General features: G+C 56.4%; 1 protein-coding gene across 1 annotated transcript in view; it reads right to left on the bottom strand.

Annotated features, from left to right (window-relative positions):
* The window catches only part of LMTK2 (lemur tyrosine kinase 2), a 71,031-nt gene that overhangs the window by 10,544 nt on the left and 38,455 nt on the right, over nucleotides 1-22,032 (bottom strand). The window contains 4 exon segments of the mRNA XM_058680279.1: nucleotides 368-517; nucleotides 4,395-4,516; nucleotides 5,343-5,427; nucleotides 16,323-16,450. Of these exon segments, the coding sequence (XP_058536262.1) occupies nucleotides 368-517; nucleotides 4,395-4,516; nucleotides 5,343-5,427; nucleotides 16,323-16,450 (485 nt within the window).

Here is a 22,032-nt window from a genome sequence, read left to right as displayed (position 1 = left end):
GGTGCAGAGGGCTGGGCCTCTACCTGTGGTGCCAGCATCCCACACGGGTGTGCTTTGAGTCCTGGCAGCTCCACTTCCACTCCAGCTAACTGCTAATGCCTTGGAAAGGCAGCAGGGGAGGGCCCAAAGGACCCTGCACCCACGAGGAAGACTCCTGAGTTCAGATCGGCCCAGCTCCAGCCGTCACAGCCATCTGGGAAATGGGTGATCTCTCTGTCTCTCCTTCTCTCTCTCTGTAACTCTACCTTTCAGATAAAAAAAAATCCTTACTAAATCTCCCAAACAGGTGTTGGAGTGACGCACAGATGACTGACTGCCTGCGCAGTGGCCCTGCGCACAGACAGGCAGCCCCGGGGGAGACACGCACCAGCGGTCAGAGTGGGGCTGCTCCAGCCGCGGCTTGGGGAGTCTCTCTTGCCGCTCACGGATGACCTGCTGCAGGACGTCCAGGTTGGACAAGCTGGAGTAGGGCTGGGCAGCACCATCGAAAAGCTCCCAGAGCGTCACGCCGAGGGACCTGTGGAGAAGAGGAGACAGTGAGCACCCTCCTTTTCTCACCTGTGTCAGGGGATGGCTGCCAAGAGGCCCTGGGGACCAAGACCACAGTGAGCAGCCAATGACAGAGGCCACCAGCCCATGCTGTGCACTGGGGTGCTGGCCAGTGAGGGACCACCTGCACTGGGTAGAGACAAGCGCATGCTCATACAGCAGTGGTGATGTCACTGCTGACTTTGAACTCTCAAACCAGCAGGATATCGTAGAAAGCTGACAAAATAGGGGCTGGCATTATGGAGCCATGTCCCAGCTGCTCTGCTTCCAACTGGGCTCCCTGCTTATGTCCCTGAGAAAGTAGCGAAAGATGGTCCAGGGGCCAGGGCCCTTGCCACCTGCATGGGAGACCCGGCTGGAGGTCCTGGCTTCTGCCTGGCCCAACCATGGCTGTTGTAGCAGTTTGGAGAGCAAACAAATTGCAATGGCAATATTTACCCCTTTCTGCCAACCTCTGTAATTCTGCCTTTCAAATAATAAATCTTTAAAAAAAAGAAAAAGAGGAAAAAATCTCACTGGCAACAACAGTAAACGCTACACAGCAGCTGAGCACATTTGGAGATCTCCCACCCACTCGCCGCCTACATGAGCCCTGGGCACCCCAGGGTTCTGGTGGCCTTTGCCGCTCAGGTCCCATGGGGCTGAGCCCCCCCACGCCATCTCCCCATTTCCTTCCAGCTACTTCTGCCCCAGAGCGACCGAACCCCAGCTGCCCCAAGGCCAGTTGGTCCCTGCTGCCCCTGGGGATCTGCCCCAGGAACCCCAGACTGGTGGGGACAGCTGTGGCCCCGAACACCGAGCTGCCCCAGGCCCAGTGGGCAGGCCACTCTGATGAACACTACTTCAGGACGTGCAGCCGCTCAGCTAACCTCAGTGAATCAGCCAGTGTACCTGGTGCTGCCCCCAGGCCAAGGGAGAGTGAGCAGCAAGGTGGGGATGGAGGCCCGCCCCCTCAGAGAGAGGGAAATGCAGGCCAAGGGAATAAGTCCAGGGGAGGCTGATGGAGGAACACAGGAAAGCCACAGTGATGCCGCAGGCCCATCAGCGCAGTCCCGTCTAGCAACCTCCTGGGACCATCCAGGAACTCCTGCTGGGTGCAAAAGTGTCCAGCGGTCATTGTTCCTGTCCCCTACGCTGGTGAGGGCCCTCTCACTCCCCAGCCCCAGGCCGTGCGGCTGCTGCCCCTGGAAGGCCCCAGCATGGCCATCTACAAAGGCTCCAGGCTCAGACACCAGTGCAGCACAGCCTCTGGGAAGGAGGTCTAATTCTCAGGTCTCTGTCCCCTGTGATTGGAGGACGTTCGCAGGCATCTGCTACAGACATCCCAGAGTGCACAGGCACATGGGGGAGTCGCTGGAACAGAACCCAAACCAACCCTGCCGAGGGCTCCTGCTGCAGCACGCAGCTGGGCCTTGGGGTCGGGGGCCAGCCAGGCTTGAGCAGGGTGAGGCAGTTGGACAGGACTGACCCTGGGCCTGCCCAAGGGGGGACTATAATCCTGGTCCCCTCAGGGAGTGAAGATGAAACCGTGTACCTGAGCATGTGCGTGTACTGGGGAGGAGGGCCCAAAGAGCCGAACCCCTACACACAGCCCCCTCACCTAGGCCTGCAGCCTCAGGCCCTGCTACCCGAGTGGCCCAGCACCACTGGACAGCGCCCAGCAGGCCCTCTTTGTAGGAATCCACAGGAATTCTCATCAGAAAAAATATCCCCCAGGGGCCTGGCATGGTAGCCTAGTGGCAGAAGTCTTCGCCTTGCATGCACTGGGATCCCAAATGGCTGCTGGTTTATGTCCCAGTAGTTCTGCTTCCCATCCAGCTCCCTGCTTGTGGCCTGGGAAAGCAGTCGGGGACGGCCCAAAGCCTTGGGACCCTGTACCTGTGTGGGAGACCTGGAGGAGGTTCCTGGCTCCTGGCTCTGGATTGGCTCAGCTCCGACTGTTGTGGCCATTTGGGGAGTAAACCAGTAAATGGAAGATCTTTTTCTCTGTGTCTCCTCCTCTTTATAAATCTGACTTTGCAATAAAAATAAATAAATCTTAAAAAAAAAAAGAAAAGAAAAGTCCCCCAGGAACAAGGGCTCAGCAGGGATGAGCAGGAGACGGATTTCAACGATGGGAACTGTCAGATTATAATCTAATGACATAAAAAGTCTTGAACATTTTTTGAAAATCAAACAAATCTAAAGCTGAAAACAAAGCATAGAGATTTAAAGCTGTACCATGGAAAATAACAAAACGACAAGAAAATGACAGCAACAAAAGCTCAGCCGAGACTGAACAAGAATCAACATAACTGATGAGAGTGCTCCTGTTTTGATTTTTGTTTTTAAGTTTTTTTTGTTTTGTTTTGTTTTAAATTTGAAAGGCAGAGTTTATGGAGAGGAGAGCGATCCTCCATTTGCTGGTCCACTCCTCAAATGGCACGAAGGCCAGAGCTGGGTTGGTTCAAAGTCAGGAGCCAGGAGTTTCTTCTGGTCTCCTGCAGGTGCTCACATGGAATGCTGGTGCAGCAGGCAGAGGCTTAACACACCCCGCCACGGTGCTGGCCCTAAGGAAAGCTCTTTGAAAGGGAGAGGAAACAGAGGCCAAGATGTACAGGCCTGCGGAGACACCACCAAATCAACGCAAGGAACAAAGCCACAAATCCACCCCCACGCACATCACGGGAAGCAGCCAGTCGACGCCGTGGGGAGCAGCCTGCGAGGCAGCGGGGGTCAGGTGGCAGGGAGCGCGGCAGGCTGGCCCGTGTGCTGCTGAGAGCCCATCCCGACGCATAGACGCTCTGGCGGTGAGACCCCTGACGGGACCTGCTCAGGATACCTCAGGAGAGGGTCCCACACGGAAGGTCAGAGACCTTAAAAGATGCGAGCGCACGACTGACAGGAGCCAGGGACAGGGTACAGACCACTGTGTGCAGAGTGGGGGCGCAGTCACCCCAATTACAGTATCCTCAGGTGCCCAGGCTCCTCAGACCGGACAGTTAGGACAAAAACAGGTCAGATTAATGAGAGCACAGGAACAGAATACACAGCTCCTGAACTAAAAGGAAAAATCAGAATTAAAAACAAGATCAGCGGCTGGTGCTGTAGCAGGTTACACCCCTGCTTGTGGCTCCAGGGTCCCATATGGATGCTGGCTCATGTCCCAGAGGCCCTGCTTCCCAGCCAGCTCTCTGCCTGTGGCCTGGGACAGCAGTGGAAGATGGCCCAAGGCCTTGGGACCCTGCACCCACACGCGAGACCCAGAAGAAGCTCCTGGCTCCTGGCTTCAGACCGGCCTAGCTCTGGTTTTTGTGGTCATTTGGGTGGACTGAACCAATAGACAATCTCTGTCTCCTTCTCTCTGTAAATCTGCCTTTGAAATTAAAACAAATAAACTTAAAAAAAAAAAAAAAGGTTAGAAACTGTGAAAAACAGAATTTTAAAAATCCAAGAGGTAAGAACAGAGAGCTCTAACTTATGCAAGCCGTGACAGAAATCATTACTCAAATATTTAGGTTTATCTTTAGAGTTTCCATTAAACTGAACTCTATGAATCACAGTATTAGATAATTAACCAAATGTTTTCCATTTCATAAACGTGTAATGAACATGTGTTCTGTGCCAGGCCCGGGGAGGCACGCAGGGGGCAGATGTGGGTCCTGCTTTCACGTGGGGAACAGGCGAAAGGGACAGGCTGCAGAGAGCTCGTCACGTCGCCGAGGCCGTGCCGGACGGCCCCAGGGTGCCCACGCCGCCTGTGTCACCCCAGTGGCCACTGCGTGTGTGCTCCTGCACCCCGGACAACACCTGTCTCTTCACCAAGTACCCCAAGGCCAGGCCCCCGAGGTGGAGACAGCACCTACCAGATATTGCTGTTCTTGGTCGGGTCTGCGGTCAGGACCCTGTCTTGGAAGCTGGTGACCAGTTCGGGTGCCGTCCAGCGCAGCGGAAGCATTCGCTTGCCGTCTGTTTCAATGTAGTCCTCCTGTGTGGGTGCAGAGCACACGGGTCTGAGCACGGCTGTCCGTGCTCATAACATGCACCCTGACCCTCGGCACACAGTGGACACCGACGCGGGCGCCCAGAGGGACCCTCGGCACACAGTGGGACGCCAACGCGGGTGCCCAAAGTAACACTCAGGGCAGAGGCGAATGGGGGGAGCTTCTCTGGCCAGGTCCCCAGCACAGTGTCTCAGAACCCTCGGGGCCTGTGGTGTCAGAGGGGCGGGTGCAGGCTGAGGAAGAAGAGTGCAGGCCCAGGACCCACAAAGCCTTCTTCCTTCACTGTAGAAGGAAGCTGACACAAGCCTGCCAACCTCCTGTGTGGTGTAGAACCAAAGATGAGGTGGCAGAGTATTCCACGGTATGTGGGGCACGGGGAGCACTCGAGGTGCTGAAGCCTCTAAGGACCCCAACAATGACCTTAGGTTTGCAGTTTTATCAGAAAGCATCAGGCTACAGGGCGGAGCAGACAGTACAGGAGCGGCAGCCGCTGGCCCCAGGGCAGCCCAGAGCTGGGACCCTCACGCTGCATGGCTCCACCCCATCGCCACCCCGGAAAGCTCACCCTCCTCCTTTTGGGGATCTACTTATGGCAAGAGTTCACAAATACTGAAATTCAAAGCTTACTGAATTTGAGCCAAAACTTTACTTACCAGGTAACAGAACTATCTCCATGGTGTAATTGGCTCATTACACAGATAACACTCGCGCCTAGGAGCAAAGCCTCGGGGTGGCCATCCCAAGGAGGGCGGGCACTGTGTGACTGACACCCAAGGCCATACGGGAGGGATCGCTCAGGCCCTGGCTTACCTTGTACCTGCTGACGCCTATCCCGTAGTCCCCCACTTTGACGTTTAGGTCAGAAGTCAGGAAGCAGTTCCTCAATGCTAAGTCGCTGGAAAGAGAAAGAGGCAAGTGAGCGCCACAGGATGAAGGGCGGCCAGGATGAGGGGGGCGGCCAGGACGGGGGGGGGGGGGGCGCCAGGAGGGGGGAGGGGTGCGGCCAGGACGGGGGGGGGGGGGGGCGCCAGGAGGGGGGAGGGGTGCGGCCAGGACGGGGGGTGGGGGGTGGCGGCCAGGACAGGGGAGGGGTGTGGCCAGGACGGGGGGGGGGGCCCGCCAGGACGGGGGGCGGCCAGGACGGGGGGTGCGGCCAGGAGGGGGGGGCGCCAGGACGGGGGGGGGCGGCCAGGACGGGGGGGGGGGCGCCAGGACGGGGGGAGGGGTGCGGCCAGGACGGGGGGGGGGTGGCGGCCAGGACGGGGGTGCAGCCAGGACGGGGGGTGCGGCCAGGAGAGGGGGGCGGCCAGGACGGGGGCGGCCAGGACCGGGGGGGGGGGGGGCGGCCAGGACGGGGGTGGCCAGGACGGGGGGTGTGGCCAGGAGAGGGGGGCGGCCAGGACGGGGGCGGCCAGGACGGGGGGGGGGGTTGGCGGCCAGGATGGGGGGGGCGGCCAGGACAAGGGGGTGGCCAGGACGAGGGGGTGGCCAGGACGGGGGGGGGCGGGCGGCCAGGATGGGGGGGGTGGCCGCCAGGACAAGGGGTGGCCAGGACGGGGGGGCGGCCAGGACGAGGGTGTGGCCAGGAGGGGGGGCGGCCAGGACGGGGGGCGGCCAGGACGGGGGGCCGGGAAGCTGCAGAGGCGCTCAGCGTGCTGGGGCTCTGCAGACAGGATTAGAGGTCACATCCTAGATTTCTTTTCTTAAGATTTTTTTTTTTTTAATTGGAAAGGCAGATACACAGAAAGGAGAGACAGAAATATCTTCCATCTGCTGGTTTACTCCTCATGTGGCCGCAATGGCTACAGCTGAGGTAGTTCGAAGCCAGGAGCCTAGAACCTCTTCCGGGTCTCCCACACGGGTGCAGGGTCCCAAGGCTTTGGGTTGTGCTCGACTGCTTTCCCAGGCCACAAGCAGGGAGCTGGATGGGAAGCGGGACAGCCAGGTCATGAAAGGCACCTATACTGGATCCTGGTGGGTGCAAGGCGAGGACTTTCGCCACTACACTATCCCGCCAGGCCCAGGCCCTCCTTGACTTCTTCAGTCACAGACAAGCTCACAAGTTGGGGCAAGCAACCACAAGCACGGAGGTTAACAAACAACCACATCTGTTCCGTGTCCTGCGTGAAAGCCAGATGGCGGTCTGCTTCCCCGCATTTTAACAGTGAAGAATTCTAAAATACTACTAGTTTAGAAAACCATCTACCATGTCCTAACAACTCGGACTATTTCAGTAATGCGTTATGTAAGTACAGATGATGGCTACCACGGTGGCCGGAGAAGGGCGGAGTTTGTCTCCAACCAAACCCGGAATGGATGGCAGAATTCTGGCGGGCCCCTCAGGCAGTGAGACCACCGTTGCACCAGTGAGGGCACAGACCCATATCCCCGCCACCCATAAGGGCCGAGTCGACCCCCGTTTCAGCTTCCGTGTCAAGGAGAATTTAAAGGGCCCTTCCCCGTCTCTTGGGCGCTCTTCTCCCTCTGCAGCCCACTCCTTCCCGTCTGTCTGTCTGTCTGCACAGGGAAGGGAAGCCCGTGACCGCAGTCCCTGAAATAAAGGCTGAGTTCTCTCCCTGGTGGTTGGCAAATCTAACAGTAGACACAAGTCCTGAGGCCAAGCGCCCTCCAACAGCCCAGAGCACAACGTCCTGTCCCCTTCCAAAGACGGGCAAGCCCCTCGCCCGCCGTCACCTCTTCCAAGCGCCCCCTTCCCAGCAGGGAAGGTGGGAGAGCGCACTTACTTAAAACAACATCCTGGGCCCAGTGCCATGGTCTAGAAGCTAAAGTCCTCGCCAGGATCCCATATGGGTGTCAGTTCTAATCCCGGCAGCCCCGCTTCCCATCCAGCTCCCTGTTTGTGGCCTGGGAAAGCAGTCAAGGATGGCCCAAAGCCTTGGGATCCCGCGCGGGAGACAAAGAAGAGCTCCAGGCTCCTGGCTCTGGATCGGCACAGCACCGGCCATTGCAGTCACTTGAGGAATGAATCATCGGATGTCTTTCCTCTTCTCTGTATATCTGACTTTGCAATAAAGATAAGAAAATCTTTTTTTAAAATGGATTTATTTATTTAATTTGAAAGGCAGAACTCTCCCATCCCCTGGCTCATTCCTCAAATGGTCTCCTTAGCTGGGGGCAGGCCGGACCCTGAGTGTGCGACTCCATCCTAGTCACCCTTGTTGAGAAGCAGGGGCCCAAGCAGCTGCCTGTCCTCTGCTGCCTTCCCATGAAGCATCAACAGAGCGCTGGACAGCAAACGGAGCAGCCGGGACTGGAACTGCCGGGTGCCGGCATCCTAGGCGGCAGTGGCTTCACCCACTGTGCCACAGCGCCAGTGCACTAAGAATTCCTCAGGAGGTGGGAAGTATTATTTCTTCATGCGTAAACCAGGAAACTGAGACATGGAGTTCTGAAGTCACTGCTCGGTGACCAAGCTGGCAAGGCAGCTCGGTGGTATTTCCTGCTTCCTACTTTCACCATCAGCAGCCGTCAAGGACAGCATGTTAAAGGTTACTCCTGCTCTATGCACGTGCCAGTCTCCCAGGAGCCCAGTCACTCAGTTCCACTGAGGTGGGGTGCCCTCCACGGCTCCTGTGGCTGCAGTAGTTTTACACGGGCGCCTGTAGGAGGGGCCTGGGGAACCCCCAGGACACCCCATTTCCACCATCAATGACAAAAGAGAATCTTCCAACCTTCAGAAGAGAAACGTTCCTGGAGGCGGGGGGGGATTGGCATCATGCCATGTGAGGGCAGAAACACCAAAGTGCCTTCAGGCAGGCAGCTCTCTCCTGCAGCTAAGGGCCCTGGCGCCACGCGCTTCGCCAAGACAGGTTCGGTTCCTGAGCACTACGAACCTCAATGAAGGAGGCCTGCCACGCCTCCCCAGCACTCCTCTGGGCCCTGTAGCCCAGCCCCTCTTCCTCATGGAGTCCACATGGGTCCACGGGTGGAGCAGACACGAGGGTGAGAGATGAGAGCAGCAGCACACACCAGGCCTCTGGCTCTCAGGCGGAAAGGCATGCTGTGACTCTTACACAATCCAGCCGCACTCCCGAGGCCAGACAGGCTCCTCCAAGCCCCAGCAACGGGGGCAGGAGGCCTGGCCCTGCCCGACCCCACCGCCCCAAAGCCGAGCAGCCCAGGGCCAGGGTGTGTGCATACAAGGTGCCTTGCAGACAGGAGGGATGCCCCCTGAAAGGGTTAAATCACACGACCGTGACAAGTCCTGAAGACAGTTGGAGCTGCACCAATTCAAGGTAATGAGGAAATTCAGTTCAAACTTTGTTCAAAAAACCTTCTGTGACAGCATGCAAAGCTACTGGCTGGAGGAGCTGGAGTGCGAGTGCGCGGCGGTGGGTTGACGTGCAACATCAGGAAACAGACACGCACGTTTGGGGGCCAGCCTGGCACTCTGGCAGCGACCGCCTGGCACTCGGGAAGTGGAGGCCACCGTTCTAGCCTCGCTGTCCCACCCCAACTCACAAGCATTGGCTCTTGACTTGGTCAGCACGGCGCCATCTCCAGGATCCCCCAGTGCCAATGGAGCAGCCAGGCAGCAAGTCACACCTCTACCTGGGCCTTCTCAGTACCCCAAATTCCTGACACAAAGAGCAACAAACTGGGACCAGTGCTGGGGCACAATGCCAGTATCTCATACCCGAACATGGGTTCAAGTCTTGGCTGCTCAGCTCCACCTTAGCTCCCAGGTGATGTTCCTGGGAAAGCACCAGAAGATGGAGAAAGGCCTCGGGAGAGCCAGGCGGGAGTTCCAGGCCCTGCCCTCAGCCTGGCCCGGCTCAGCTTTTGTGGTCATTTGCGGAGTGAGTCAGTGGATGGAAGAGCTTCCTCCCTCCCTCCCTTCCTCACTCTCTCTGCCAATCCATCGTTCGAGTAAATAAATAATTCTTAAAAAAAAAACAAAAGCAACAGAGAGAAGGGAGAGTTTGGAAAGTTGCTGAATGTCCCAGGAGCTCGGCAGGCATTATTTCATCGTCGTGACAATGGCACCTCAGGGTCAACATGACCCCCATTTTATCCAGGAAAGCTCAGGAGCCGCTGACGGACAAAGCCAAGGACAGCTCAATTTCCCACTTCAGCCTCACCGTCATGTCCTCGCCTGCTGGCCCAGGGGCTGACCGACCCGGAACCTCCAGTTGGGGAGCAGGGGTCCCGGCAAGGGCATCCACAGCCTCCACCGGCCAGGCTCTGGGCCAACAGGGCACTCCAGTACCGTGACCCTTAAGAGTGGCTTCCGGGTGTCAGCAGCGCAGCGCTCTGCTCCTGGAGCAAAGGGACAGGGAAGAGGCCCCGGCTCACTCAGCCTTCGCTGGGAGCACTCTAAGCCATGCCCGGGGGGATGGGAGGACGGGTCTCACCCACTGGTGAGGGCAGCAGGCTAGCCAAGCAGTCTAGACACTCCCTGCCAGAGTGTCTGGGTTCAAACCCCAGCTCCGCTTCCTACTCATGCACACCTGGAAGGCAGCGATGACAGTGCTAGGGTAGCTGGTCTCCAGCCACCCACCCGAGAGACCTCAAGCCACTCCAGGCTCCCGGCACTGGCCAGGGCTGGCACGACAGGCCTCTGGGGGGAGTGAAACACCAGATGGGCACTGTGTGCGTGTCCCTGTCTCCTTGCACCTGCACGTGTGCAAACAACCCCAGGCTCACACTCCAGGAGCTGGCCATCACCAGGCAGTGGCTTCCCTCTCGCCAATACAAGCCCAGGCCGAGGCCAGGCCCATGTCGGACCAGGACGGGCTGTGGTGTGCGCATCCTGAGAGGCAGCCAACATGCTGGTTACAAACACACCTAACATTTCCCCGCACAACAAAGCAGCTTGACTCCCGAGGGTGAGGTGAGGCGCTCCCCTGTTCCACACAGACAGCTCGTCACTCTAGGCCCTTCATGCACACACATGCGCATTCTGCAAGAACTGGCGAGAGGCACGCTGACGCTGGGCATGTCTGCAGCTTTCTGAGTACAGCAAGCCCTGCCCATACCCCCTCGCCCCTTCAGCTGCCTTCCTCCCTCCCATCCCTACTCAACTCCAGGGTCTCGGTGCCCCCCCCAGACACACAAGCATCCCACACTGGAGCCGATGGCGGCGTTCCTGCAACGGACAGCACAGCAGACGTGGGCCCTTCATTCTTCACTGCCACGTTCATTCTAGGCCTGTGCTACACAGTGATCCTAACACATATTCTTGAATTTGAAAGCTTGGATTTCCTATGTGATCGAGAGGGGTGGGGCGGAAAGGAACGTTTCCAATTAGACAGATAGCGTCCAATGGCCTTTCAAAAACGGGCAGTGATCAACATGGGACATACACGGAGCATCCAGCAATAGCCCACCCACCCCGCTGCCTCAGGCCTACAGCCGCCCTGATCTGTGAGTCTATTAGTGCAACCTGCACGTTGCTGCCGACTTTCCTGCCTGCTGGCCTACGTCTGCCTCTGCCTGCTCCTTGAAGGGGTGGCCGCACGCCCTCACTTGGCATTATGATGGGCAGTCCTTGAACCACGGCATCCAATTCCACGACCCCACACCCAGCGCTTCCACACTTGATCACGCCCACTCTGATGTCATGGCTCAGTACACCCCTCCCAGCCTTGTTTTCGTACGAGGGACACCCTGCAGGCCCGTTTCTTGCCCCAGATACCTTAACTGTGCCAGCGTTTAGCAAACATGGCACCCTTTTGGGCACTGACGCAAAGCCTCTGCCTGCCAGATGCTCCTTCTGTGCGTGTGGGGCGTTCTCTGTAACCGGTTCTCCGCCACTACCACCGATTTTTAGGAGGGAGGCTAGTAGCTCCCCACCCCCACAAATCATTATATTTCATATTTAACAGCTCCTTCCATATGAAGCTAAATATCATTTCACCCACCCATCCCCTCACCCTCGCCAAAAACAAAATCCCTGTGACTACCAGCAGTGCCTTATTAAGCTGACTGGCATTTCCGCGCCACCTTCCTACTGATGACAGACAGCACGGCCTGGCCTGAGACGCCCCCGCCGGCTTCACACAGTCCCGCATCTTGCCCAGGTGACGGATGGCCCCACCAGCGCTGACCCCCAGGCTGGCTTCCCCACCTCCACCTGGGGGAGCCAGGGAAGGCTGGAGGTGGCGGCTCGGCACAGCCCAGGGGTGAGCGTGGGCGCCGCTGCCTGCCGGCTCCACACACCTGCCCCAAGGCAGGACGTGCGTCCTGTCCCCGTCCAGGACAGACCCCGGGATCGCCACTTCCCACGGGCCAGTCCCCTGTCCGGACCTGTGGTCGCTGCTGTTGGGCCCATCCAAGCGTCAAGACCGCTCGGTGGGCACCTCTGCCCGCTTTCTGCCTTCCTGCAAAGGCTTTCTGACTGCCACGTCGGCTGATACTTCCACTGACTTTCCGTAAACAGTCCTCAGGATATTAAAGTCTTTTTCCACCTTCTTACCAGAGATTTGTGAGGGCACAGCTGCTGTTGAATCGTACCAAAGGACACTCCAGCAACCTCCTGTGAGACTGGGCACTTTTTGTCAATGTGAATCACACAGATCTGTGATTAAAGATCAATGACGGGGATTAATTCTTAGAAGGTTTTCTTGGTTCTTGCTCACACGGCTGCATGTCATGTGTTAGCATGTATTCAGCAAGAATCACCTGTAGGTTTTATACTATTTCTTTGAAAAGGTTTACTGATGCATTTATCTGCAGGGCACAGTGACGGAGGCAGACGAGGGAAACGTGTCGTCCCTCGGCTGCCCACGCCTCCCACGGCCACCACAGCCAGGGCTGGCCAGGGGCATTGGAAGCTCCGCCCTGCTCGCCCGTGAGCCCGGCAGGGACCCCAGGACCTGGGCGTCATTCTCGCCTTCCCAGACACCCAAGCAAGGAGTTCGACTGGAAGCGGAACGGCTGGGACTCCTCCAGGGCTCCGAGAAGGGACACGGCCTCCGGGGGCGTCTTGACTGGCTGACCCCTCTCACGTCATCCTTCGCTGCATTCCTCAAAGCCACAGCAGACAAACACAACGAAGTGTGCAAGTTTCCAGCTTCTCTACAGCCTAGAATTGCCTAAACACACTGGCTTGTTGGCTCCGTGGAGGACAGGCAGAAGCCAGCCCCTGGCCGGCCTGACTCAAGGCCTCAGCTTCCTCTCTCGGTCACAGCACTTCTCAGCTGGGCCCACGCTGCTTGCCACGGGAGGGCTGCACAGAGGCAGCAGGGCTGCCAGGACCCGAGCCGGGCCTCTGCCAAGCTCACCATGGACAAGGGCAGCAGCCTGCTGAGGGCTCCTACCAACGTCTTGGAAGAGCAAGAAAACACAAACTCCCAAGGCCTGGCCCCATGCTTCTGTGGCCTTTGTGCGTGGGATCCCACAGCGGCTCAGGGCACTCCTCGGGCTCCCGGCAGGACAGCCAGCATAGTGCCGAGATCATCCTTGGTCCTGCTTCACAGTTACAGCAAAGGCATGGAAGGCACATCCCTACCGCCACACGCACGCACTGCCACGTCCAGCGCGGGCCTGAGGAATGCAGGCATCAGGAGAAGCTTCAGGAAGCACCAAGCAGGCTTCACACACCAATGGCCACGGGTGGGCCTTGGCTCCAGCTCACACCACCACCCCTAACAAGCCCCTCGGGCTGCAGCTGTGGTCCTGTCCGTGGCAACACCCTTCCTGGGCATGGTCAGCAAGGGACACCCAAAGCAAGGGCCACAAGAAGTCACAGTGTGGTAGCCTAGTGGCTAAAGTCCTTCCCTTTCTTGCACAAGAATCCCATATGGGTGCCAGTTTGTATCCCAGCTGCTCCACTTCCCATCCAGCTCCCTGCCTGTGGCCTGGGAAAGCAGCAGAGGACAGCCCAAAGCCTTGGGACCCTGCACCCGTGTGGGAGACCCCAAAAAAGCTCCTGGCTCTGGATCAGCTCAGCTTCGGCCATTGCGGCCACTTGGGGAGTGAACCAGTGGATGGAAGATCTTTCTGTCTGTCTCTCCTCTGTAAATCTGCCTTTCCAATAAAAATAAATAAATCTAAAAGAGCTGCAAAAAAAACTGACACCAATACATAATACAGAGAGATTACTAACCTAGCTGCAGGCCACCTGGCTGCCTGCGTCCTGAGAGCTGTGACACTTGGTGACCCTGGCACACACTCCTCACCCAGGTCGTCCACGAGGCCACCCATGGGTCCTGGGAGGCAGGACCACAGTGGGGACACGGACATGTGCTGCCCATTGGCCCCCTCAGGGTTCCGTGCGTCACAAAGACCTGGGAAGACCCAAGCACAGGGGACGGTGAGTTCCAGGCTGCGGGCCAACCAGTGCAGAAGGTGGCGGGACAGGAATGAGCTGGCACTCCCACTGTGTTCATGGCCTTCAACGCATGCCACGCACGCCACTTCAGAACCCGGGATGCTTGGACCTGGCAATGAGGCATCTGTGAAACTCTAACACCAAATTTAACTGGGCAAATCACCAGATCATCTCCCCAAAGCTCCTACTCTGCGTCAACCAATAAGTACCTCAAATTCCAAAGTAAAATCACCGTACATAGAAAGCCACCAGCAACGAGACAAACGATTCATAAAACATAAAAACACGCCCCCAAGGGCCTGGCACAGCAGCCTAGTGGCTAAAGTCCTCCCCTCACACACACCGGGATCCCATATGGGTGCCAGTACAGGTCCCAGCTGCTCGACCCCCCATCCAGCTCCCCACCTGTGGCCTGGGAAAGCAGTGGAGGACGGCACAGAGCCTTGGGACCCTGCACCCGCGTGGGAGACCCAGAAAAGGCTCTGGGCTCCTGGTTCTGGATGAGCTCAGCTCCGCCCATTGCGGCTGCTTGAGAAGTAAATCAACAGATGGAAGACCTTTTCTGATTCTCCTCTTCTCTGTACATCTGACTTTGCAATAAAAATAATAAATAAATCTTTAAAAAAATTCCTCAGTTAAGTAAGACTCATCTCATCTATTACATTTAACAATACAAATCATGCCGTCATCCCAAAGTAAATGCAGGATTTCTCCGTTATTAAGTGAATAGACCCTGACACCCTCAAGTTCCACAGAAGATCTTCAGTTTGTTCAGACACTTTTCCTTCTCTCAATAAATGTCTTTCAAATAAAAATAAGTAAGTCTTAAAAAAAAAAAAAAAAAACAAAATGAAATCCCTAAGCAGGGCCAGTGCTGTGGCACAGCAGGTAAAGCTTTCACCTGTGACAATGGCATCTCATATGGGCACTGGTTCAAGTCCTGATCGCTCTACTTCCGATCTAGCTTCCTTCTGACGTGCCTGGGTAAGCAGCGCAGAACAGCCCAAGTGCTTGGGGAGTGAACTGGCAGATAGAAGATCTTTCTCTTTTCTCTCTTTCTCGCAAACAAATGAAATTAAATAAATAGAAACCCTTAACCTCTTGGGTCTTTTTCAAACACACTGTCGCAACGCTTCACTCACTGCTCTAAGTCAACAAGATACAGAGCAGAGAAAGGTCACCACTCTCCTTCTCCCATGCAGGGAATGCAGAGTCCAACAGGTACTTTTCCACAGCGACCACACCCAGCCCCGAGCTCCAACGGAGGCCAACTACCACTGTGCCCACGCACACTCTGCAGGACACACGCGGGTCCCTTCCCAACCACTGTCACTCACTGCAAGGAGACTGAAGAGACGCTCAGTTCTAACACAGCATCCCACACAGACCTTAAACATAACCAGGGCTCAGAAATCAAAACCTGGGGCCTTCTGGGGGTCAGAGATCAGAACCATCATCTGAGGGGGGGACCTCTGTTGTTTTATATAAAAACCACCTCCAGTGAGCAAAGCAAAACCTGACAGTGTGGAGGTGGACTTCACACCACGGGCCAACACCCCCCCCCCCCGGCTGGGACCCCAGGACACCAGCTGCTGTGGAGGTCACTCAAGGTCACCCTCAAGCTGATCAGAAACGAACTCTGTGACCTTGCAGGAAGAGACGCTTGTGGGCTATGGGCTATTGTACGACTGTAACATGGGGAAAGTGTGAGAAACTCAGCAGGCACTGAGGACAGCACAAGGATACAGAGCAAGACAACCCCAGGAGGCTGCAGTGAGCAGGTCGTCACCAGGGGGCCAGGTGAGCAGGTCGTCACCAGAGGGCCACAGTGAGCCGGCCGTCACCAGGGGGCCAGGTGAGCAGGTCGTCACCAGAGGGCCACAGTGAGCTGGCCGTCACCAGGGGGCCAGGTGAGTAGGTTGTCACCAGAGGGCCACAGTGAGCCAGCCGTCACCAGGGGGCCAGGTGAGTAGGTCGTGACCAGGGGCCAGGTGAGCAGGTCGTCACCAGGGGGCCATGTGAGCAGGTCATCACCAGGGGGCCACAGTGAGCTGGCCATCACCAGGGGGCCACCAAGGAGGCCCCCGGCTGCAGTGAGCAGGCCACCATCAGGGGGCCGCTGTAGCAGGGTGCCAAGAGGTAGCCACCACTAGGGGGACGCCAGGAGGGAGCCTGGGGCTGTACATTCCAAACTCAGGTAGGGACAGGTATCTGCATTCTTTAAAATTCTGGAAATACTTTCTATCACTTAGGCTGCCCTGAAAACATTTTATTTTCTGGTGTTGCTTTAATGGAGGACTAATCCAGTCTGCGTTTCGGCTCTGGGAAGGAGCCAACAGCTCCACTCAGGTGGGGGAAGCCGAGCACGCCCTGTGATTAATCCTCCAAGAGGCTCCTGCCGCGCCTCTGCACAGAGCAGCTGGGCCCTTGGGCTGTCGCACCAGAATCACGACGCAATCCAGGAATCCAGGGTGCGTGTGGACGGCCAGGCCTACCTGTGCAGGAAGTGCAGCTTGTGCATGGCCGCCAGCCCCGCAGCGATCTCGCACGCCATCCTCTGCAGCAGCATGATCTGCGCATCCCCCCGCAGGTGCTCGTTGCGCAGGTAGGCCTTCAGGTCACCCTGAAAAACACGTGGGTGTCAGGAGTGGGCCAGCATCACACAGCCCGGGGGGCAGCCCAGGAGCTGTCACGGCAACGAGTAATCCGACCCCAGGCTGACCACGGGAGCTTCAGGGCCCTGCTAACCTCATCGGGCATGGCTTGACTGTCACATAAACACACACCCAACAGCACAAAGAACAGGGGCAGAGGCGTGCGTTTAAACTGACCCACACATCTTGAGCGCAGGAAGCAGTGACACTCCCAGATCACCTGGAGACGCTGCTCAGGGGAGAGGAACAGTGCTGTGCCCCAGCCTGCCAGCGGCACCGCCATGCTCAGCCACAAAGGCGACAGGTGTGGCACTACTGCAAGGCCCCAGTGACCATCACAGGAGAGACAGGAGGGAGACAGGGCTGGTATTATCTGCACTGTGCCTTCCCAATCCTGCTTGCCCTGACCCCATGGGGTTCATGCCGCCTACTGGCAGCTCCCCCACCTGACAGGCGTGTTCTAATATGAACAGTCGGGGCAGAAAAGAAAGCATCTTCCCACCTCACCTCACGTCCAAGCTGGGATCCCCATCACTTTTTTTTCTTAAACATTTGTTTATTTTCTTGAAAGTCAGAGTTAGAGAGCGAGGGGGAAGAGACAGTGAGGTCGCCCAACTGCTGCTTCACTCCCAAACGGCCTGAGAGCCAGGAGCTTCTTCTGGGTCTCCCAGTGGCTGAAAGAACTCTGGTGCTTGGACCACCTGTAACTGCCCCCCAGGTGCACTGACAGGCAGCTGGGTTGGAAGTGGAGCAGCAGGGGACTCAACAGTTCCTGTTTACTCCAAAGGGCGAGCCCACCCCTGTGGCCCTGTGCCAGGGGAGGGGCGGGAGAGGAGGGGAGTGTTGTGCCACGGGAGGCCTCGTTTTAGCATGGGCAGGAGCTGGCAGCCACGATGGGCCAGGCTGATGCAGACACACAGAGGATGGGCCAGTGAATACAAAACCTTTCTCTCCCCGCTCCTTTCTGTTTTACAAGTAACACAGAAGTAAACAAAAATAGACAGGTAAAGCTAGTGCAACCTACACAAAGATGTATTTAACCTAAGAAGAAGTGCTGAGGGGGCCCCCGGTGCTTCCTGCAGGCAAGAGTGGCACAGGGCTGTCGGAGAACCAGGGCTGATCCTGCACTGAGACATCCTGGGAGCTCTCCCGGTACCAGAACTTAGGAAAAAACACAGGAGCTGGCACTGTGGCTCAGCAAGTCACACCACTGCCTGCAACCCCAGTGCCCCAGCTGCTCTGCCTCCCACCCAGCTTCCTGCTAATGAGCTTGCAAAGGCAGCGAACAGACCAAGTGCGCGGGTCCCTGCCAGCCACATGGGACACGGCACGTGGAGTGTCTGACACGGACCCGGCTGCCGTGGAAATCTGGCATGTAACCAGTACCTAGAAGATCTCTCCTTCTATTGCTCTGCCTTTCCAAAAACATATATTTTTAAAGAATTCTACACAAGGGCCTGGTGCCATGGCCTAGTAGCTAAAGCCCTCGCCTTGAATGCGCTGGGATCCCATATGGCCACTGGTTCTAATCACGGCGGGTCTACTTCCCATTCAGCTCCCTGCTTGTGGCCTGGGAAAGCAGTTGGGGATGGGACCCTGCACCTGCGTGGGAGACCCGGAAGAGGTTCCTGGTTCCCAGCTTCGGATCGGCACAGAACCAGCCGTTGCAGCCGCTCACTTGGGGAGTGAATCATCGGACGGAAGATCTTCCTCTCTGTCTCTCCTCCTCTCTGTATATCTGACTTTGTAATAAAAATAAATAAATTTTTAAAAAAAAGAATTTAACAAATATTTATTCCTAAAGATTTTATTTTTATTGGAAAGTCAGATATACAGAGAGGAGGAGAGACAAAGAGGAAGATCTTCCATCAGACCCAGCACGGTGTCCTAGTAGCTAAAATCCTCGCCTTGTACACGCTGGGATCCCATATGGTTGCCAGTTCTAATCCCGGCGGCCCTACTTCCCATCCAGCTCTTCCATCCGTTGATTCACTCCCCAAGCGGCAACAATGGCTGGAGCTGAGCCGATCCAAAGCCAGGAGCCAGGAGTTTCTTCCAGATCTTGCATGTGGGTGCAGGGTCCCAAGGCCTTGAGCCATCCGAGACTGCTTTTCCAGGCCACAAGCAGGGAGCTGGATGGGAAGTGGGGCTGCCAGGATTAGAACCGGTGCCCATATGGGATCCCAGTGCATTCAAGGTGAGGACTTCAGCCGCTAGGCCACGCCGCCGGGCCCCTTTCTTATATTTCAATGGGCGTCATGAGCAGACACGATTATCACTTGGGCCCATCCGCGAAAGAGGAAGCAGCACCAGGAAGAGCTGCACGTTCTCCATCCAGGTTTCCTTACCTCAGCTTTTCCCAAACCTTCAGGAGGCGGTGCAGGGAAAACTCTGGACACTAGAGGGCAGCAAAGGCTGTGCTGAGAACCCGACAGAACAGCACCTAGCTAGCGGTTCTAACTTGCAAACCCGTACCTAACAGACTCTAATAGAGAGACTGTGGTGCCCAGAGGGCAACGGATTAAGTTCAACACAATGAGAAATCCCAACAGGACTGCAGCCATTTTTATGCCTTATAGGATGACTTGTGGGGGGCAAGGGGTAGGATCGCGCATCCTTATTCCAAATTCATGATCTGCCCACAAAAACCTTAGAGGGGGAGAATGAGGGGGTGCCACAGACTGTCACGGCCGCCACACTGTGGGCTGGGGGCGCCCCTGCAGCAGGAGCCCAGCCTCCTGCCCTGCTGGGCCCATGCCCCTCACAGACACACCCCACGACAGCCCCATTCTCCTTCGGGCACACTTCTTCCCAGTGGTCCTCCTGTCAGGCTCCCGGCAGGCTCCTGGCACGCTCCCGGCAGGCTCCTGGCAGGCTCCCGGCAGGCTAGGCAGCAGGAGCCCAGCCTCCTGGCAGCCCCTCCCTCCTCACACCCCACAGCAGGTGGGGGGAGGGGCCAGAGGCAGATTTGGTCCCTGGCTCTCCCTGCCAACCACGCCCCACCCCGACTCAGGGAACAGCATGGCTGCTCACACCAACAGCAAAGCTCTCTTCCACAGCCTGTCACAGCTGAGCTGCTCTCGGGCGCTGTCCCCCAGGGCCCCCGGCTTCCAGATGAGTAGCCCGTAAATTTGATTTATGCTGATTCTAATCCCAGCTGCTCCACTTCCCACACAGCTCCCTGCTTGTGGCCTGGGAAAGCAGTTGAGGACAGCCCAAAGCCTTGGGACCCTGCACCCGTGTGGGAGACCCAGAAGAAGCTCCTGGCTCCTGGCTTTGGATCGGTGCAGCACCGGCTGTTGTGGCACTTGGGGAGTGAGCCAGCGGATACAAGATCTTCCTCTCTGTCTCCCCTTCTCCCCATATATTTGCCTTTCCAATAAAAATATATAAATCCTTGAAAGAAAATTTCAAGTTTGTATTTGAAAGGTAGAGAGGGAGAAAGATGGAGAGATTTTTTTCCACCTGTGGGTTCATTCCCCAAATGACTGTGACGGCAGGGGCGGGGCCAGGCCAAAGCTAGGGTTCCAACCAGGTCTCACGCACAGGTACAGGGAGCCAAGTTCTTGAGCTCCCCTCCCCCCGCTGGCTCCCAGGGTGCAGCTAGATCCAAAGCAGAGGGCAGACCTGAGCCCCAGTACTCAGCCACACAAGACACAGGGTCCCACACTAGCCCACAAACACCCCAACAACTGCCCCCAAACTGCACATCCTAACTTCAACCCAAGTTAGGGTGCCCCTGGTTCCTGCCTGGCATGCTGGGAGACAGCAGGGCTCAGTCTCCCTTTTGTGTCCTTAAATCCCACCTCAAGCCGCGCATGCGGCAGGTCCAGCAAACGCCTTCTCAACGCGTGCAAGACAAAAACACAGGTGGAGAATTTTAAACAACCTTGCCCAGTCAAAGTGGGTAACAACCATTTTCCCAAGGGAGCCCTACCCATGCCTCGTAATTAACCACCTAACAGTAATGGACTTGGGGGCTAATCTGTAATTTCAAATGCCTACTGGGCTTTAAACGAATTTTACTGCTTCATTACGGTGATTATTAAAAGTTACCAAGGCCAGTTAACGTGGGAAAGCGGTGCTTTTTTTTAAGCAATGAAAACCAAACAACACTGTCAGTTTCGCCCGATGGCAATGCAATCAGATCTGCTTCAGGACTGGAATCTGACTTATTCTAGAATTCACTCACAGGGCAAGCGTTCCACCACACCCAGTCAAGCCACCACATCCCAGGGGCTCCACTTCCCTTCCAGCTCCCCCCATGTGGCCCGGGAAGGCAGTGGTGGACAGTCCAAAGCCTTGGGACCCTGCACCCACGTGGGAGACCCAGAGGAGACCCCTGGCTTTGGATCGGCTCAGCTCCCACTGTTGCGACCAACTGGAGAGTGAATCTGCTTGGAAGATATTCCTCTCTCTTTCCTTGTCTCTGTCAATCTCATCTGCTTTCCTTTACATATATACTTATTTATTTTGAATTTTTGAATTATGTGGTACAATTTCATATAGACTGGGATATCCCCCCAAACTCCCACCCCTGACAGATTTTCCCCATTTTACTACAGTGGTACAGTCCTTCACAAGGAGTCATAATTCCGTCAGTCTCTTATTTAAGTGTGCCCGACACTGCTGGTCCAGTGTCAGACAGTCCAGCGTCCCACTGTCTACACTTGTCCCACAGCTTCACTGGGACTCCATCTCTGAAAGCAGGGATGCAGGTTGCATCGCGGCCCCACATCTGGATGTGGCAGACCCAGGACTCATCACTGTACATTCCCATAGTTGAGAAGCCATGGAACAAGGTCAACCCCTGGTGTGAGTTAGAACAACAGCCTCAACAACAATGACGACAACAACTACAACAGCAAATTACTGCGCCATGAAAAAACATGCCACTGAGTAACCAACACATGGGTGACAAAAAGGAAACACAAAAGTCTCTTGGGAAAAATGATGCTATTGTGTAATCCATGAGCCAGCAATGGATTCGACAAGAGGAAAGAAAGTATTTGGAATAAATAAAACTGCAATAAAAAACATTGAAACACATGGGATGCAGCTGATCTGCTTTTCAAATAAAAATAAACAAATATAAAACAAAGACAAAGCAAACAGTCCATGCTACCCCAGTGCACGGCTCTCGGCTCTGGCGTCACACTGGCCCAGCCTCGGCTACCACGGGCATTTGGGGAGTGAACTAGCAGATGGAAGAGTTGTCTCTGTCTCTTTAATGAAAAATAGTTATTAAAAACTTAAAAAAGAAAAAGAGGTAAACTTAACCTTCACAATCCATCCTGTCTGACCTGCTTCGCCAAGACACGTCATCAGTAAGTGGGCTCCTCTCAGCTACTTCCGTCCTCAGGACCCACAGGGTGCTCCTCTCAGCGCTGCCCCCAGCCAGGACGGCCATCGCCAGGGGACCAGCAGCAAACAGTGCGGCCACAGGAAGCGTGCGGGGGCAGTACCAGCAGACGTGGCGTAAGGCAGCCAGCATGGAGGTCAGCAAGGACCCGCAGCGGTCAAGGCTATGTGGGAGCTAGGAGCCAAGGCC

Source organism: Ochotona princeps, chromosome 24 (genome assembly GCF_030435755.1).
Source record: "Ochotona princeps isolate mOchPri1 chromosome 24, mOchPri1.hap1, whole genome shotgun sequence".
Lineage (NCBI taxonomy): Eukaryota > Metazoa > Chordata > Mammalia > Lagomorpha > Ochotonidae > Ochotona > Ochotona princeps.
The sequence above is the reverse complement of the archived record's forward strand: the minus strand, read 5'-3'. Positions and strand labels throughout refer to the sequence as shown.